This window comes from Empidonax traillii, unplaced genomic scaffold (genome assembly GCF_003031625.1).
Source record: "Empidonax traillii isolate 1590-97213 ecotype Southwest subspecies unplaced genomic scaffold, ASM303162v1 scaffold372:size565953, whole genome shotgun sequence".
Lineage (NCBI taxonomy): Eukaryota > Metazoa > Chordata > Aves > Passeriformes > Tyrannidae > Empidonax > Empidonax traillii.
The window spans coordinates 441,477-460,393 of NW_020955565.1; the positions used below are offsets into that span (position 1 = coordinate 441,477).

At 45.9% G+C, this 18,917-nt stretch overlaps 2 protein-coding genes across 2 annotated transcripts; one reads left to right on the forward strand and one right to left on the reverse strand.

The window, feature by feature from the left end:
• The first annotated feature begins 8,074 nt into the window (after positions 1-8,074).
• CACYBP (calcyclin binding protein) lies at positions 8,075-13,485 on the forward strand. Its single transcript, XM_027892859.1, has 6 exons — positions 8,075-8,205; positions 8,841-9,033; positions 9,705-9,801; positions 10,318-10,417; positions 11,730-11,824; positions 13,166-13,485. Exons 1-6 carry the CDS (start codon positions 8,185-8,187, stop codon positions 13,323-13,325), a joined length of 666 nt encoding a protein of 221 aa, XP_027748660.1. The 5' UTR covers positions 8,075-8,184; the 3' UTR covers positions 13,326-13,485.
• Positions 13,486-14,379: 894 nt separating this feature from the next.
• On the reverse strand, positions 14,380-17,298 carry MRPS14 (mitochondrial ribosomal protein S14). Its single transcript, XM_027892858.1, has 3 exons — positions 17,200-17,298; positions 16,412-16,570; positions 14,380-15,142 (listed from the first exon to the last, which is right to left on the reverse strand). The coding sequence occupies exons 1-3, from the start codon at positions 17,242-17,244 to the stop codon at positions 14,960-14,962; spliced, it is 387 nt and encodes a 128-aa protein (XP_027748659.1). The 5' UTR covers positions 17,245-17,298; the 3' UTR covers positions 14,380-14,959.
• Between the last annotated feature and the right edge of the window lie 1,619 nt (positions 17,299-18,917).

Sequence of the window (18,917 nt, forward strand, 5' to 3'; positions counted from 1 at the left end):
AGTGCGAGTCGTGCAGTTCTTGTAGCGCTGTTGTTTGATGGCTGTTCACAGCTCAGCTGGAATTTAACATAAAGTTACCTAGTTCCCTTTGTTTTATTTCGTGTTATACTAAGAATTCCGAGGAATAATTCCTTCCACTGGGATAAAGGGAAAGCTGTTCAACGCTCATTTGATGGTTCTGGCTGAGAAGCAGAGTGAAGACCCTGCACAGTTTTGACCTTTTGTAAATCCTGTGCGATAAAGGTTAGGTTTTATGAATAAAACTAATGAAAACCTTTCCCTGGGTCTACATTCAAATTCCAAATTTGACATAGAAATGAGGTATCAAAAAAAAAAAATACCCAAAAAGGCTTGTGCTGCACTGATGAATAAAACATCACAGAAGCAAGATCTGTTTGCTAGAAGTGTTTGGTTAGGAAATGCTACGTTGGTATTACTTATTTTTATAAAAACAAGCATTTTCAAGTGGAATACAAACCCTAGCCTTTCCTGTGGGGGTAGACTTCTCTGGTGATTCCCAAACCTGTCTGGTTGTTTTGTATCTCTTAAGGTAAGAAAGTTCAAGAGCGTTTGTTTTGACTGAACATAAAGTGTTTATAGAAATACTTATTTCATGGAAAATTAAACTATTGCTTGAACCGATGGAATATTTTTTTAATTATACCTGTCATGTCTAAAGATGGTCTTGCAGTTAAATGTCATTGCTGGACTAAAGGTTGTGTATTAATTGTTCCATTTGCAAAGTTGTTCCAGGGACGTTAGTTCTGTTTTGTTATTTTTTTTTTTTTTTTTTAATTTTAAGGAATGCCATACCTTGTCAGTTTTGTACAATAAAATTCAATGATACCCATCTTGTGCTTTGTTGTCAAGCATAATTGTGAATTATTTTCAACAGGGTAGTACAGATTTAATGTTACCAGTGCCAAAGTAAAGATTCTGAAAGGCAGTCAGCTGTTTGAAGTAGAGATCAAAATATAATCAGCATCCTGACACCATTCTCTCTTCTAAGAATAAGGGGTTAAAAAAATTTAGTATTTTAAAATGTACCTGCAAGAACAGGGATTATCTGTAAATATTAAGGCAGTGAGAAAGAAAAGGAAGGGGGGATAGAAGGAATTTCTTTTGCAAATGTTAGCAAAGGTCTTTTTCCCTCATCACTTTCTTGCTCATAATATTTGCATAAATGTTTCCATTCTCTTGTCTGACTAAACCCAGCGTTAGTCATTCCCTTACCAGTTCTGCTTCACACATCCACAGCTGTGAATCTGAATTTGTAATAAATCTGAAGTGACATTTAAGGATACCTGCTGAACATCTGACTGGAACATTTGAGAGTACCGTGCCCTCGAGTGACACTGGTGGTTTGACAAGTGTCTGAATCTCTCATTTCATTTATCTTTAATCGTACCTAGAACTGGATTGGAAACCTTGATTGGAAAAATGCAGTAATAGTAACAGAAAAAAACGTGTAATACTGTGATTCCCTGAGCAGGTGAGTTAACAGCTCACAGCTGCTCAAACATCTCAACCCTGCAGCTCCCCCTGGTACAGTCCTGTCCCTTGTCCTTGTTTCGGCACTTACTGGAGAGGATTAAAAACAGCAACAAAAAAATACGTGGGTGGGTTTCCCCCCTTCCCCCTCCAGTTTGTCTTTTGCCAAGTGACTGAGTTTAAATCATCTCAAAGGGTCCAGTGGATGCCCAGTTTATCAGAAAGGAGCTGGTAAATGAGCTCCCCAGGTTCATGGAATGAGCTTTCCTCAGTGTGTGGCAGCCCTCTGGCAGGTGACTTTCTGGAACCAACCCACCTTTGCTACCTGCTGGTTGTGATGCTTTCAAACTCCTCTAGGCTGGAAGCTGAGGCTTGGGTCACCCAAGGGAAGTTTGAGAAGGCAGTGACGTAAAGGCAGCAAAGGAATTCCACCTTCCCGCTGTAGATCCAAGGTAGTGTTTGTTTTGGAAGAGTTACATTTGTCTTCTCAGAACTGCCCAAAGAGTGAGGAAATAATAATAGCTTTATGGCATTGTCTTGGTGAGTGTTCAGAAGCAAGGAAAGGAGGAGGACTGCAGGATATTAAGCCAGGCAGGCTAAAATTCCACCTGCTGACTGTAGGTGCTGCAGGGGAATGTAACCTCCTGCAGGAAAACCTCTGTGTGTGACAGAGCTGCCTGCACACCTGTTCCTGATGGATCTGTCAGGCAGAGCTGGCTGCTTGTTCAGCCTTCCAGCAGGAAACGTCATCAAAGTCCCACTGAAACTCTTGTTTCCGTGTGGCACTGGGACAGCTAACAGAGTTTGTAAGTCTGGAGTTACTAACTTTTTTTTCCTGAGTTGGTATCAAACTGTGTGTCCACAGCAAACCTTTATTAAAAATAATTTGAATTTTATAACTATATGTATGTGGAACGAAATCCTATTTTTTAATTTTGTTGAGAATGCACCGTTCTGAAGTGAACCCTGTACTTTGATTAGGGACAAACCTCCAAAGAATATTTTTACTAGAACTGTTCTACCTTGTTGGACTCTAATCTGTTCCTGAGATGCCCAATATGGGGGGACAAAAAAATGGAAAAAAGTACTCTTTTTTTCCACTTTAAACAGTTGTTTTTCCTTTGACTGTAACACTTTACAGGCTAAATGAGGCAAGGCTGATTTAGTTACGTGAACTAGTCTTGTATTATCTTTGTGAACCAAACATAATACTCTCTAAAGTAATAGGACTTATTTCACTTAGTTTACATTTCTAAATGTACCTGGAGAGAATTAAAAAGAAAAAAAAAAATATGATGTGTGGAGTTAAGCCAAGAAACTGCAAAATCCCTGAGGTCCACCTGCATTAATGTTCAGTAAAACCAGTCTCAGGGAAGGTAGTCAGCTGTGTAATCAGTCCTGCCAGCTGACAAACCCACCCTCGTCCTGCCCATTAATTAGGATTTAATTTGCTACAGTGGAGTTCCATTGCTGCAGCTACCTTAGAAGTGCTTACATAGGTAAGCAGTGTTTTTTTCTCTTGTTAGACATTTTAAAGGACTGCTCTTGGTTGTTGGCCCTTGAAATTTCTTCTAAGATGAATGATTATCTGTGCCATTGTGTTAGAAACAACTCGAAATCAAAACAGCCATTTACAGGGGGAGAGGGAGAGCCAAGAACTGCAAGAATTCATCCCCTTGACAAAGCATGAATATCCCATTGACTTCAGGGTCATGGTGCCCCTCACTGACTGGCTGTGGCAGTTCAGGAGTAAATAACAATCTGCATTTAGTGGCACTGAAGTATCAAAAGCTACATTGAAAGCCACATGCCATGCTTTCCACAGGATCAAGGTAGGGCTGTTCCCTTCCTTCTATGAAGTAGCTGCAGTGAAATCCATGAAACTACTTGTATGTGTGGGAGAACTATACCTCTGATTTTGATTTACTGTTAGACTCAGGGATAATTGGCAACTTCTGCATCATCTCCTAAGCCTAAAACACCTTTGGCTCTGAAACCAGAAGCACTCTTACCTTACAGTGCTGGTGCTCTTGCAGCTGCTGGAGAGAAAACCTCAGCAAGTGTCACTGGTTGATGGTGACGAGAGGGCAGAGAGGTTCCTCTCGAGGCTGAGGGGCTGCTGTGGCTGGCAGGGATCCTGCTGCAGGGGCTGCTGTGCACCCAGCTGGCTGTCCTGGACACGTTATCTGTCTGCCTGTTGTGCTAATACCCTACTGGGACCTCTCAAGTCTTAGGGTTAGGTGTGTGTCACAGCAGCCTTTAGAACTGGGCTAATCCACAGATGGGAGGAATTTGCAACTGGATAAATAATGCTCAGCATTGATCAAGATCCTGTCTTTCCCAAGTCAGAAGTCTACCCAAATTCCTTCAGGATTGTGACTTAACACGTACAGGTTAATTCTCCAGGAATACAGGGCTCTCCGTTTCTCCTGGATCCCAACTGCTTTGCTACTGAATGTATTTCGTGCTATTTTTACCTGAAAAAGAAAAAAGGGTAGAGAATTAGGACATTACTTCCTCTTATTTTCTTATTCAGTGGGACTTGCTTTTATTTAACCTGTAAAGGAATATAGATGTATCTTTGGAGAACTATATCTTATATAAAGAATAATATATAAGAAACTGAACGGCAAGGGGATAAATACATCGAAAGGATTTGGTGTCATGAATTCCATTTGTGATTTGATACCACCGGAATCCTGGGCTGTACTAATTTCCCTACAGTTTCTCCTAGTTTTGTATTTTATATAATGCATGGATGGTACTACCAATGCAAACAAGAGCAGATGTTCCCAGATTTGTCTCCAGGTCTCGATTCCCTCTTTCCAGTAATCCCTGGGTTTGCATTGCTGCTGCTACCACCCTCAAAAGCTGTGCCAGGAGCTCTCTGGAGCCTTGGGAACTGTTGTTTTCCAGGGAAGAAGATTCCCTGGGTTCTCTGAACTGGGAAAAGATGGTGAGTACAGAAAAGGGTCTAACCAAGCATGATGCAGCTCCCTCCATGTCTGCCATTTAGATGGATTCACTCCAGCCCATGGAAAACAGAGCAGCTGCAAAGCTCTCTGTGACTCCATTACAATGAAGTTTTCCAGGTTTGGAATTGCCTTTGTGATCCGTGTGTGTGTGCCAAGTTCACAATTCCTAAAGAGTTAGGAAAAAAAAGAGCATCACAGAGAGATCAGACTGTTAGCTGAGAAAAATTCAGTACTGCCAGTACTTGGGTAAATCATCCATGTATTATATAAAGTACAACATGGAAATATAAGTGTAATGCTTGTTATTAAAAGTGCAATTCAATGTACATGGTCACAACAAATGTTTACTTTTTTAATTGTTACTGAATTGTTTGGATCAGTACCTTGTTATCATTGTGTGAACGATGCCTTGTAAAATAAATGGAAATGGACAACAAGGTGGGAATAAGGTGCTTATTTTCCTGAGGCATTTGCTTAAGAAACAGCTCCAATCTGTTGGCAGGAATAAGCAGCTGCTGAGTCAGGTTTTGTGACTCAGGTCTCACCAGCTGGTTCTGTTGCAGCAGTGACTCAGCAGATGAGCTGTCCAGAGTGTGTGTGTGCTACTGGGCTAATTCCAACCCGGGGGGAACCTGTTCACAAGAGCTCATGGGGCACCCCAATCCTCTGCTCCAAGTGCCGGTCTGAAGGCTCCAGCACAGAGAATGCTTCTCCTAAAGGCCGGAGATACTTCCCAACAGCTGATGTTGGGAAGGACTTCCTGCTCCCCTGGAGTACAAGTGAGCCATGAGGCAGCGTGCCTGCAGGGAGAGACACAGGCAGCAGAAGGGAACAGCGAGACACTGGAAATGGGCTCCAGACAGAGGCACAGCTGAGCAAGAACAGGACAGAGCACAATTTACCATAGTCAGAAGTATCCAAGCGATTTATAAAACCATTTTTCCACGTGAGCAACTGCTCTGGGATTTCTTTTCTATTACCTGAGATGAAGAGCCGTTGTTCCCAGATAACTGGAAAAGCACACAGCACTTCAGGGGCAGATAAGAAGGCAAAGAGGGAGAAAAGCAGAAGATTAAATTTACCAGGCGTAACATTTTGTATTGATTTACCTCCACAGCACTATCCAAAGTGTTTGTCAGGAGAGGATGCAGCATCCAGAAGCTGCTGCAGCTCTGAGCACATGGGGCCTTTTTGGAGCTTGCTTTTACGTGACAATAATGCTAACTTTTCCACGTGGAAGCTGCCACTCAAAGGGAAGTGCCACGCGTGCTGAAATGCTCCTGATTTAAGGAAACTAAATAAACATTGGATTTAAAAAAAAAAAAAAAATCACGGGAAAAAAGCAAATTGTAGGCCCAAATGCATTTATGGAGTAATGAAAGCATTTTCCTCCTAGAAATTCATTTACAAACTTACCAATTTAAATTGTAAAATTAGGAGCACTTCCTAATATAAGACCACAATTGAGAGTGAAGAAACTCGCAGATTAATATATAAGGAAAAAAAACCAAAGAAAGTTTTTTTCTTGTCTCAGTGGCAGTTCAACAGAAAGATCATAAGGAAGCAATTCCTGAATAAGCAACTGCTTATTGCAACAACCAATTGAGAAAACATGCCATGGAAGTAAATACCAGTTGACCATGCTGTATTTTCTGGATAAAATCAACTATCCTGTCTCCAAATACTGCTCCTGAAGATGATCGGGGCTTAAGCTCATTCCTATGAAAATTAAACATAACCACAAGTTGATTTTGCAGATCTTTCCCAACTGCAGATCCTGAAGCACTGCAGCAGAGGGTAATAATAAACACCTCACTACAACATCTGTTAAAACTGCTGCGGGGAATGCAAGGCTTGAATATCAATCCTTGGCTTCAGGGTTTCTGTGAATTCCTCATCAAATTTCTCCATACCTCTGCAAAGTCAATATCCTCACAGATTAATTAAATCCTGGATATTCACTTTAGAAGAGAAAAACCACCCAAAACCTAAGCCCATAAATCAGCAAATGAGCTGGCATTCCCCAGCTTGGTGAAACAGGTGTTCTAACTGGCACCTTTTTTTACAGAAATTGACTTTTTAAACACTGAAGGGCTGTGTCCTGCCTTGGCTTCCACTGTTTATAAAGGACATCGGGAGGCAAACGCTGCCTCCTCCACGTTGCTACTGAGAGAAGGATTGGCATTGCCTTATTTATTTTTGGTTTTGTGGGAAATTTTAATGCCCAGCAGGGACCTGGGGATATTGAAACGTTTTTTTGTTGGTGCTCACAACGCTGACTTAGTAAGAATGGTGAGAACCATCTTTTTCTTTCAGTGAGGAAAACGCTTAAAGAGGATTTTGGTAGCATTACACCGGTGTATTTTCACACACATGTAGCCACATATTATGAATTAAAGCCACATTTCCTTCCCAATGGTTTGATAGCTAAATCTTCTCTTACTCCCAAAGTCACTCCCTGAGAACACATTGTGACATTACAAGTTAGGAACAACTTCCCAGCAGCAATTTACACTCTGGTTTTGCTCCAGAAAGCTCTATGAGCATTTGCTGTGGGGGTCTCCCTGAGGCAGTGTGTGTTCGGGGAGCTGTGCCATCCACCCAACCTCTCTGTTGGTTTGAATTATTTTATTTATTTTTTTTTTTTTTTAATTGATGAAAGCTTAGAACTTGAAGGCTTAAACCTTGTTGGAGTTACCTTGGAGGTCTTTTCCAACCTTAATAACCTTTTCCGTGAAAATGAGGAGCGAACACACAACAGGGCACTCGGTTTGTGAGCCTTGTTCCCTTTAAAGGCTGGGAACACAAATTTCTTCCCTTTTCAGCATTATTAACTCCACCACATCAACTTGATGTTCTTTACCCGAATAAGGAAAACAAGACGCTGTTTTGCAAAACTGTTCTAGGCCATGAGCTCTAGTGACATCTACCAAAAAAACAGGGGGAGAAGTCTGATCACCCAAAGAAAACGTGCTCCCTGCTCGCCTCAGCCCCTGGCCCCTCACACCCGAATTATATCAAAAAACAGGGTGCCCTCACACATGAGATACGAGTGACCAGAGCAAGACAGGTGACAGCTACAGTGAAACTCCGTGAACCCACGACTAGAGGTTTGAAAATCGGCCCAAGGCTTCTTGTAACCAAGTCACTAGACACAGACATTCACACAGATCGCCACAGAAGCGTTACTCTTGTTGCCGCTTGTGGTTTGAAATGACCAGAGATAGATACCAGCAAGGTCAACCTACACCATGCTGTTCTGTCAGCTTCAAAGGCTAAACGGTTTCCTTCCTTGAACCTTAAAAACACAGTAAATTCAGGGCGGCACCGCCCGCCCCTCAGAGCCTCGGGGCGAGGAAAGCTCCTGGTCCCGCCCGTCCCTCAGAGCTTCGGGACGGGGAAAGCTCCTGATCTCGCCCGTCCCTCAGAGCTTCGGGACGGGGAAAGCTCCTGATCTCGCCCGTCCCTCAGAGCCCGGGGGCGGCAAAAGCTCTTGATCCCTCCCGCCCCTCAGCCCCTCGGGGTGGGGAAAGCTGCTGGTCCTGCCCGTCCCTCAGAGCCCGGGGGTGGGAAGGCCCCCTGTCCCGCCCCATGTCCCTCCTACCCTCAGCGCCCGGGGGCGGGCAGGCTCCATGTCCCTCCTCCCGACGGGCGGAGCGGGCCGTGTCCCGTCACTTCCCGCGGCCGGAAGGTTCCAGAGGTTCCAGCGGGAGCCGCCATGGCCGCGGCGCGGGAGGAGGTGAGGCGGGTCCCGGCGGGTCCCAGCGGGTCTGGCCCCGCCGCCGCGGGCGCTGCGGTCCGTGCCCGGCCCGGAGCGGGGTGGGAGCGGCGGCCCCGCGCTCGCCCAGGGCTGCGGGGGGTCCCCCCGTGAGGCGGGGCGTGTCGGGGGAGCCGTGCCATCTGCCCCGCTCCTGTCGGTTCGGGGTGTTCCTTAAATGATGAAGGGTTAGACACTGAAAGCTTAAAACTTGTTGGAGTTGATGGTCTTGGAGGTTTTTTCCCGAGCCTTAACAGCCGTGTGCTGTAAGATGGCCCTGCCTGAGCAGGGAGGTTGGACAAGATTGTGTTTCCTTCCGACCTGACCCATTCTGTCAGATTTAATGGCTCTGTATATATGGTTCTATATGGTTATATATCCACAGGAGATATATATACATACATATATATATATATATATATATATATATATATATATATCAGGGGGTGAGGAAGGGATGGCTCTGTTTAACGGGGTTGTAGCGGGAAACGAAACCAATGACCTAATTAACCTGAAGCTTCTGGGAAACGGGGAAACTGTCGCAAAGAGCTCAGCTGTGAGCCCTGGGCACGAAGAACCGTGTCTAATATATATGTGACCTCTTGGTTTCCAACCAGCTGCAGAAAGATTTGGAGGAGGTTAAAGAACTGCTCGCGAAGGCCACGAGGAAGCGGGTGCGTGATGTCCTGCTGGCAGAGAAACACAAGCTGGAGATGGAAATCAAGAATCAGCCTCCGCCCAAGCCAAAAGATGTGGCAGAGGAGGAAAAGTCGTCGCTGGGAGGGTACACGGTGAAAATAAACAATTACGGTAGGATTCTTTTTCTAGTGTCTCTTCTGAACAGAAAGCAGGGTGGTGTTACTGTGAGTTAGAGTCGCCACTTATCATTATAGCAAAACCTTCTTAAGTGTTTATTTCATCCTGGAGACCCCACTTTAAAAGCTACCACGTGCTAACCCTGCCATCACAACCACAGTGTGTATTTATCCTGTTTGTGTGATGGTGCTGGTGGGATGCATTAGGGATCCCTGGTGTGCCAGCTGGTGTTTTTCCATTACCTAGTGCTTAGCAGGAGTAAAGGAGGGAGATTTGGCTTCTCTGCTTGCCATGTAGGTGAGAGGAGAGGGAATTGCTCAAGATCCAGGGAGTAGGGGAAGAAGTGGGTCAAGGAAACTGCAGCAGGAGCAGACAGCTGCCTCTGAATCCCCCTGCACAGACAGGGTTGCTCTCCTTTCACCTCAGCTGATGCACGTTTTTTCTCAGAATTTGCAGGAATTAGCGAACAGGGCTACATATAAAGACCTCCTTTTGCATTCAAGTTATTCCTGAATAATCCATGTTTTCCCCTTATCCCTCTGAAGATTGTTTTAGTAATGCAGAGATGGTAATCATTCTAGGGGAGTTTGTGGAGGGAGTTGGAATGGAATGCATGCAGTTTATGGAGGAAAAGTAGAAGTTAATCTCTGTTTTTTCACTTGCAGGTTGGGATCAGTCAGATAAGTTTGTGAAGATTTACATCTCTTTAAATGGTGTCCAGAAGCTTCCAGCTGAGAATGTGCAGGTGAATTTCACAGAGAGGTGAGTTCATCTGGTGGTACCACAACGGGAACACTCTGAAATGCAGGAGTATTGGATCAACCCTTACTTCCTTTTTCTTTTTTAAAACTTGAGCTGTATTAGCTTTTAGTTCTCAGGACATATTCTTAAGTACAGCTCTCCTTAGAGGGTATCAGGATGTTTTCATTTTGCTTGTTGCACCTCTCCACGCTTGACAGGACATCTGGTGTCAGCCCTGATAGAACTTGAATGTACATTAAAGAAATCTGCCTTTCCAAGGTTGTAGGAGATCAGTGAGGTAGAAAGGACCTTGAAGATCTTGATTTGTTGTGAAGTCAGGATTGGTCCTTTTAATTTCTTAGTGTTGAAATTCAGCTGAACACTGGAGAGCCCTGGGAATAAACTAATCCAAGCCTGTTGACCCGCTTTCTCAAGAAATACACCTGCTTTCCTAAGGAAAAGGTCTGCTAAAGGGTTTTCAGACATCGCAATAATTGGAATATTTGTGCCTTTCTGCCCTCTTCTTTCCGGTTCCAGGTCATTTGATCTGCTGGTGAAGAACCTGAATGGGAAGAACTACACCATGACCTTCAACAACCTCCTGAAGCCCATCTCTGTGGAAGGCAGCTCTAGAAAGGTCTGTAAGAGACACTTTGTCTGTTAAGAGATAATTTAGGTCCCTCACAAAGTATCATGTTCATTGCCTGGCTCTACTTCAGGAGACTTAGTCCTAGCCTTCACTCTCTCCCTTCTACTGTAAAGTCTCTGCACTGTGAATGTGATTCTTATTAATCTGGGATTGTCATAACTGTGGAATTAGTCTCTGGAATCCTATTTCAAAAGATCATGTCTGGATATTCTATACTTTTTTTTTTTTTTAATAGCTCTCCAACAGGATTTCAGAAATAATTAAGCAGAAAATTCCACCAAGCATCCATTTGCATCTTTGTGCTTTTAAATACCTCTGAGAAATTCTCTGCAGTTTTAAGGTCTGCAGACCGAAATCTTGGGAAGCTTAAAGAGGCTTAATTCCCAAAGCAGGGTCTGAGACCTGCTCTGCCTCAGTAAGGGTGGATTGCTCCAGAACTGAACACTGGTGGTGTGGCTTAACCCCTGCTGGGGTTAATTTTCCAAGGGAATCAGAACATTAGTGGCATTTTACTGTTGCTGACTGCAACTGGTGATATCCACGCTCTGCTACTTGTAGCACCTGTCCAGGCTTAGGGAGGTGTCGCACATCTGAGCTGCACGTGGTGACACCGGATGGGAAGAAATGATGGTTCAATCTGAAATTGCCCTAAAACTAGGACAGGGTGAAATTGAAACGGCTGAAATAAATGAAGGTGATGCTCTGGTGATTTCTAATGTGGGCTGAAAGTGAGCAGTGGTCACGTATTTGCTAAGCAGCAGCAGACTCTTGTCTGCTGAAGCAAGTGGGAGTTCTTTGTGAAATTTAGGTCAGGGTTGCAATTAAACAGGCTTTGTTTGTAACTTGCAAACATGTTGCAAGATTAGGCAATACCCTAAAACTATTTTCTTGTCCTTGGAGAGAAATTGGAAGAGCCTCTGCCTGAACTTGGTGTGCTTGGAGAAGTCCAGTAGGAAGCCCAGACCCTCTGCCAGGCAGCCCTGGGTACCTGAGCATCCTGAGAATCACTGAACGGTGTTTATGCAGCACTTAATGTTCTTCTGTATTGGTGCTGTAGTTCTGTGCTAGAATTCTAATCATTACACCATTTAAATTGCCCACAGTGAGGTTAATACTTTGTGCCCTAAAGCTGAGCACGTGCTGTAATTTTTGTATGCTACATAATAATGAATAACTGAGAGAAACATTTCAGGAATTTGTGAGTGTGGAAGAGGTTTATGTTATAAGCTGATCTTATTCACTGTGAGCAGGATCCCTTCATGAAGCAGTCTAAACTCCTGCCTTGCTGTTCACCATACAGATAAAGACAGACACGGTCCTTGTGATGTGTAAGAAGAAGCGGGAGGAAAAATGGGATTGCCTCACTCAAGTGGAAAAAGAAAGCAAAGAGAAAGAGTAAGTGTCCTTTCAACCCTCCATCTTGTTTTCCATTTCTTGTTCTCCACATTCCCTTAGGACTGCTGGGAGAGGTCTTTGCTGTTCTGACTGAATCACTGGGCTGGGGGACAGGCCCCTAAGGTGTTTGAGGTCCATTGTATTGGGATTTTTTTTTGGAGTGCCTGTAGGACTGGCAGTGGAGGAGATGCATTTTCAGTAGGTGTTTGGCACTCTTGTACTGTTTTATTGCTCATGATGGAGGCTGCATCATGGGGAATACAAGAGATAAAGACCTGCAGTGAGATTGCTAAAGGGAATCAACCAGTTAAGGATTCATTTGCACTTTGATGGCTGCATTTATTGCAGAAGCTGCTCTAGTGAGGTGACATCTTCAGGTGAAGGGTATATTGTACAGAAACACACAGATATATTCCCTGCAGCTCTGCTGGTCAAAATAATTATTGTGATCTCTGAGTGAAGTGCCTGCACAAAAACCCCAGCCTGCCCTTGGCCAAAGAGGTCTTTGTTTACTCAGATGATGATCCAAAGTCTCGAGCCAACTTCTATCACTCCAAGTGCTTTGGAGCAGCAGGCAGCTTAGACATATATAGGCATTTGACAGCAGGAAACACCTGGGGACAGGAAACTTTCATAGATATATATAAAAATGTGTATCATATAATGATTTTATATACAAACACACCTCCCAGCTTCTGAGCGCTGGGGTCTGCACAGCTGGTGCTTAGCCCAGAGCGTGGGGAACTTGCTCCCTCTGCTGATCTGTTCTGCTCTGCCGTGTTTCGCAGCTAGACTGCACAAGGAGCTGCCTAGAGGGTTTTGGAAAACGGCATACAGGCAGTTCTGCTTTGAAATGCGAGGTGTTAAAAAGGAGCCGGTTAACCTCTGGAGGTCAGCTGAAAAATGGGAAGCAGAAGAAAAAAGCCTTCTGGGTTGTGAATGTGGTCACTTCGAAGAGCTCTGTGTGGTCGTTTCTCTGTTTTTATTCACTTGTCACGTAACACGGGCTGATACTGGCACTTTGTTTCTGTTTTATTTCACTTCTGCTTCTTAAAATTAATGTAGGGCGCTGCCTCCAGGTCCTGTTTGCTGCAAAATGCTTCCCATCCAAATGCTCTCCCACCCCACAGGCCTCTCTAGGTACACCACTCAACTCGCTCTTGTTCAAGGGTGCTCCTCGGGATTCTCCCTGCTTGGAACCTGAGCGAGACTGCCACGATTTAAGGACTTTGCCAAAGCAAAACTCTCACTGTTAGCAGGACATTTCAAACCAGTGCTAGCATTTAATGTTTTGCCCAGAGTTGCTGGGTATTCCTGAGCTCCTCTGTGTGTGTCTTGCAGGAAGGCTGCCTACGACACCGCCGATCCCAGCGAGGGGCTCATGAACATTTTAAAAAAGATGTACGCGGAAGGGGACGATGAGATGAAGCGCACCATCAACAAGGCCTGGGTGGAGAGCAGAGAAAAGCAGTACAAAGGGGACATTCCAATGGATATCTGAAAGCACTCTGAGGGCCGCCTTAATACTGATCTTCCATGTGAGACACGCTGTGCTGCAAAGATCATCGTTTACACGACCTTCTTCCAAGCAAAGACAGTCATTTTCCATTTCAGGTTGGAGAAAATATTTAAATAAAATAGCTTATAAAGCATTTCCTTCAGTCAAGTGGTTCACGGTTTCCTGAGGAGTGGAGCATAGGTATATCCTTACCCCTCCTTGAGAAAGCTTCTCAGATGAGTGGGGAGTGCTGTGAGACTGGGAGTGTAAAAGTAAAGAATCCTAAAGTAGGATGTGTCAAGGCTCTGTTGCCAGTGGCAGCTGTGCCCATGTGGTTGTTGGGGCTAATGTCATGCTCTCTACACAGGGCGTGGCTTTTTGATTAGACGTGGGAAAGTGTTGAAGTGTAAAGCATGTCACAAGGGGAGAACTGAAGCAAGCAGAACCACTGTCCCGAGCACTTGACAGTTAAGCAGAAACGATGTGGTGTTAAAATTTAGCAATTACACTCAGAAATTAGTTACTGGCTGTTCAGCCTCTTACGAATTTTGGAAACGAAGGCAGCTCTATAGTGCCAACCCTGAGCTCGCTGGGGTGTCTTTGAGGTGGCATCAGTCACAGGACAGCAGTGGGCTGCTGATGCTGGACAGGGAGCTTGCCCTGGCTCTAGCAGTGTCTGGGGAAAAGAGGGATAAGCTCCACTTTGCCTATCACCTCTCACAGGTTTTAAGGAAACAGTAAGAAGTGCATTCAGATAGCTTATACTCCAACATGTGACTCGGCTGGGGGTCATGGGTTGCTGTCAACTTTGCTGCTAGTGGTATTTGGCCTCTACTGCCACCTCTCAGCCCCACTGCTGGGGAGGGGGGCAGAGCAGCCACTGCCCCTTTATTGCATTGCTTTGAAGAAGAGTGCAGGGCAAACATGAGCTTAGCAGCAGGCTTGTTGCTGTGTCCTTCCTGCTTCCTTCTCACGTGTCTCCCAAGGACAGATTTGTTGTTACCTTAGGAATTAAGGAAGCCATTACTCTCTTGTTAGGGTCTGGACCTACTTGCTACCTTGTTCATGAAGCACTGGACCAAGTGCTGCACTACAGACAGGAGAGAAATAGTAGCACGTTGTAGTTTCTAACAGGTCCTTTAGCCACTTTGTCTGGTTGTCAATATAAATATATATTGCATAGCAAGAGTATCTAAACCTGAGGCCATGTTTTATTCCCAGTCTGTGCTCACCCTTGTTTGTGGCAGAATACCACTATGCCCTTGTTGTGCAGTTTCATTTATGCTTTTACCCAAATTACCGTGAACTTACCGTACGGTGGCAAAAAAAAAAAAAACAACTTAAATAAGCCTTGTGCTGTATGTCTTTATTTCTAACACTGCCCATACCTGCAACCATCCAGTAGGGAATTTCCTCAGAATCAAACTGCCTCTCACACGGACTGATTTAGTGCAGTTGTGCTGCTTGTCAGCTGCTACCAACTGCACTCCAGTGAGGTGAATGAATCAGCACAACTTCTCATTTTATTTATTTGACATTGCTGCTGGACTCTGAGGCAGGACAGTCTTGCTTTAATTGCTCACGTGCACAAGTGAGCCCGGTTTGTGTTTCCTGCCCGAATGAACATCCCCTGGTGATCACCACATGGCCCTCTGCACCCCAGACACCTGAGCGTGGTCAGCAAAGTGGCGGAAAACGATTCTGCTGAGCCTCCAGCGCCGCCTCACGCCCCGGGGGCGGGATGTCAGGACACACCTGTTGTGGATCCTCGAGGGGCAGCTGTCCCGGGGCAGGGCCGCGATCTCCTTGTCGGCCACTTCCTAAAACACAAGGCCACAGCGCTGACTTAACCTGTGCAGGTACCACCACAAGCTTCTCTGCCACCTCACAGGTGAACTTTGCTCTCTTCCTCACTCAGCCCTTTCATTCTGGGCATCCCAAGAGTGAATGTAAACTGATAAATGTGGAGACCCCAAAATCAGCCTTATTATACACACAGAACAATATCAAGGCACTAATTACAGTCAAATTAGCTTGTCTCTGTCCGTGTGGCAAAATTTAACCTTATTACAGACCGAACACCCTCAAGCCAGGAACTGTAGTTATTCAAAAATCCACTTGGCTTTCTCCTTGTTGCAGGGTGGGTAAGTCCTTTAAGATGAGCTGAATTAAATACATGTTCTTTATTAACTACCTGCCCGGGTAACATGCTTTGATGTCAGTGAAAGGGGCCTCATACAGTGTACTTTGGAAGGTGTCACAGGGCTTTGTTTTGTTTTGTTTTGGGGTTTTTTTCAGTGTTTCTTGGTTTTGTACTGTAAGAACATCCAACACCAGCCAGACTTAGCAAGAGAATGGTAAAGTCAATATATAAAAGCAGATTCATACACTTTCTCTCCCAGAATGTTTTAAGTGGAAAAGGATCATGCCATAACTAAGCACGGCCAGATCAAATACATACAGGAATAATCTGATACTTGCAAACATTCTTAGTGCTCAGTAAGGCTGAGAGCAGAGCAGTGAATACGTGCATTTTTATGAACAGATCTAACAGCCAGATCTGATGCAGCTTTCACATGTTTGCAGCTCAGACAAGAAGTAAAATTAAGCACTGTTAATGGAACAAATTGGTGGTTTTGGCTGGATCAGGCTTCCAGGTCTTTAAATAAGCAAAATAAAAAATAAGTCTAAAGTTTAGATTTTTAGAAGCTATGAAAGTAACCATGTCACGTCACATCAGAAAAATAGGTTTGTGAATGTATGTTAGTGACAGCACGAGGGGGGAAAAATGTGATTTCACTGTACTTGTAGCTACATGTGCTGCTTACATGAGAAACACTGGTTTTCAAAAATCCCACAACCCAACACACATGTCCTCCAGTCAGGTGAATACGCTCTTGTACACCCCCCCAAAAGGCTGAGGCAACTGCAATATGACATTCTGTGCTTGTGAGCTGGGCAAACACAAGCACTTGTGACCTGGCACAGCCGTCTGGGCCTGTAAAGTGACCCAGAGCAGGTCAAAGCATCAAGAGCCACTCGTGGGTTTGTGGCCTGGCTCGGCACAGCCGTGGGGTGGCTGCTGGTACCTGCAGCTCCTTGGGAAGGATGGTGTTCTTGCGGATGGCGTTGATCCGCAGCCTCTCATCAGCGTACTCGTAGGCCAGCCGCCTCCTCTTGACATCCCGCAGCATCCTCCAGTCCACGTAGTAGCTCCGCACCTGCCCCGGGCAGGGAGAGGGGAGAACCTAGTTCAGGAAAGGAAGTTTGTCACATCTGCCTGCTGCACGTAATTTACCCCAGTCACCTAAGAATTGTTATTGCCATAAACCGTAGAATGCAAAGAGCTGGAAGAATCACTGGGTCCCACCCTCAGCCCTGCACAGACACCCCAACAATCCCCCCTGTCAAAACCCTCCTGGAGCTCTGGCAGCCTTGGGGCTGTGCCCACTGCCCTGGGGAGCCTGTTCAGTGCCAACCACCCTCTAGGGGAAGAATCTTTTTGTGGTGCAACCTGACCCTACCCTGACACAGCTCCAGCCATTCCCTCGGGTCACAGGGAGCAGAGATTGGTGCTGCCCCTCGTAAGGAAGCTGCAGACTGCGATAAGGTGTAAGAAGTGTAATGTGTGACCCAGCTTGGCTGTCGAAGGCAGCGAGTAGTTCACGGTACCGGAGGCACAGCGATCCCAAACTTACACCGAACCCACATTACACCCGACCCGCGCAGTCCGGGCCGCCGCGGGGCCGGGGCCGAGCCCGCAGCCATCTAACACTCCCCGCAGCACCCCCTTGCCCGGCATCGGGCGCACAGGGCCCCGAAGGGGAGCGGGGAAGGAGGTACGGAAGGACGGATGGATGGATGGAGCCGGTCTGACCTGCCGAGCCGCCCTCAGCGCCCAGCCCAGCGCGGCCGCCGCCATCTTGTCCCCGCGCCGCGCCTGCGCGCGGGCATGGCGGGGGCGGCCCCTCAGGGCGGTCCCTGAGGGCGATGCCACCTCCCTCCCGCTCCACTCCCGGCGTTCCCACCTCCCTCCTGCTCCACTCCCGGCGTTCCCGCTGCTCCTGCGGACGGGAACGGAACGAGAGCCCCAACCGTCCCTGAGGGCTGTGCTGTGTGCCCTAGAGCTGATGTCAGGGCTCGCTGGCAGCGCCCCTCACGAGAGGCAAGCCGGGTCTGCCACAGAAGCGTCAGGGTCCGGCCGCGGGTGGAGCAAAGGGATCCCGGGCTGTGAGGAAAGGCTGTAAAAGTGTCAGGGAAAGTTGTCCCGGCAGGAAAATGGGATGCAGAGGCATCGCCCTGCCGTTGTGGGGTCCCTGTCCGGAACAGGACGTGTGTCCTGCCCCCCTGTCCCTGCTGTGGGACGGGTTATCTGCCAACAGGTTTTTAAAGGCTGGGTTCGTTTTGTTTCTTGAGAGTTTTTTTTGCTTGCTCGTTGCCTAGAAATATTCCTAAATGTCTCTCGATTGCGGGTTTTGGTGGGGTTTTTTTTGTTAGGTTGGTTTTTTGTTTGTTTGAGTTTTTGTGGGTTTGTTTGGTTTTGTTTGTTTTGGTTTGGTTTTTGTGTGTGTGTGTGTGTGCTTTTTTGTTGTTGTTGGGGGGGTGGTGTTTTTGTTTGGTTTTGTTTTTGTTTGGTTTTTTGTTTGGTTTTGTTTTTGTTTTTTAAGTAATGAATTTTGAATCATATAATCACGGAATACCCCGAGCTGGAAGGGTCCCACAAGGAACACTGAGACCCTGAACAGGTCACCCCAACACTCCCACCCCGTCCCTGAGAGCGTTGTCCAAACACCTCATAAACTCGGTCAGACTTGATGCCGTGACCACTTCCCTGGGGAGGGTTCAGTGCCCAAACACCCTCTGGGGGGGAAGAACCCTTTCCTAATACCCAAACTTTTGGGTAAGTTACAGCACTTTACAAACAACACTGAATAATCATAACCCCAAACAATGAAAAACATGGGAAATTCTGCTCCTGTTGTTCTTTGTTCGGTGAGAGAAACTGTCCTGTTCACTGACTGCGTTTTAAATAAGTCTCTGTCCTGATTTCAGGGAAAGCACGCATTAAGGCTTTGATGTTGAATTAACAGTTTTGATTAAATTTTCCATTTGTACCAGCTCGTTAGCTGTATCCAAAAAGTCATTGAAGGAGCTAGATTCTCTCTCAGTTTGTCAAGCTGCTTGTTGTCTGCGTGCCAGGTGTTTTATTTACATGCCTGATATATTACACTGGTCCACAAGTATGTAATAATCTGGAAAACGTGGCCAGGCTGGCGGGCTGATTCGAATTTTATTATCCACGTCAGCAGCTTCCCCAGGAACTTATCCACCTGGGCTGATGGTGACGAGTGGAAAGTGGTCATTTTTAGTGCTGATCAAGTGGCTAATTCTCCACAGCCTGTTCAGTTTCTGCCAACCCAGGTGTTAACTACCCTGAAGGTAGGTGTTTGTCCTGCAGAGGTGCCCAGCTGAAGCCACTAATAGCTGTTCACAGAGCACTAAGCTGGCAAAGGAATAGCTGTTTTCAATCCTCACTGGTTTACTCAGGTCTCATGAGCCACGGAGAGGTGAGATGCTGTTCAATGGCCTCATTTC

Excerpts from the sequence above, each read along its gene's own strand:
- CACYBP (XM_027892859.1), top strand. The coding sequence starts at position 8,185 with ATGGCCGCGGCGCGGGAGGAG. Across the intron at positions 8,206-8,840 it reads TGGCCGCGGCGCGGGAGGAG|CTGCAGAAAGATTTGGAGGA; the intron begins GTGAGGCGGGTC and ends GTTTCCAACCAG. Across the intron at positions 11,825-13,165 it reads AAAGAAAGCAAAGAGAAAGA|GAAGGCTGCCTACGACACCG; the intron begins GTAAGTGTCCTT and ends TGTGTCTTGCAG.
- MRPS14 (XM_027892858.1), bottom strand. The coding sequence starts at position 17,244 with ATGGCGGCGGCCGCGCTGGGCTGGGCGCTGAGGGCGGCTCGGCAG. Across the intron at positions 16,571-17,199 it reads CGCTGAGGGCGGCTCGGCAG|GTTCTCCCCTCTCCCTGCCC; the intron begins GTCAGACCGGCT and ends TTCCTGAACTAG. Across the intron at positions 15,143-16,411 it reads TCCTTCCCAAGGAGCTGCAG|GAAGTGGCCGACAAGGAGAT; the intron begins GTACCAGCAGCC and ends CTTGTGTTTTAG.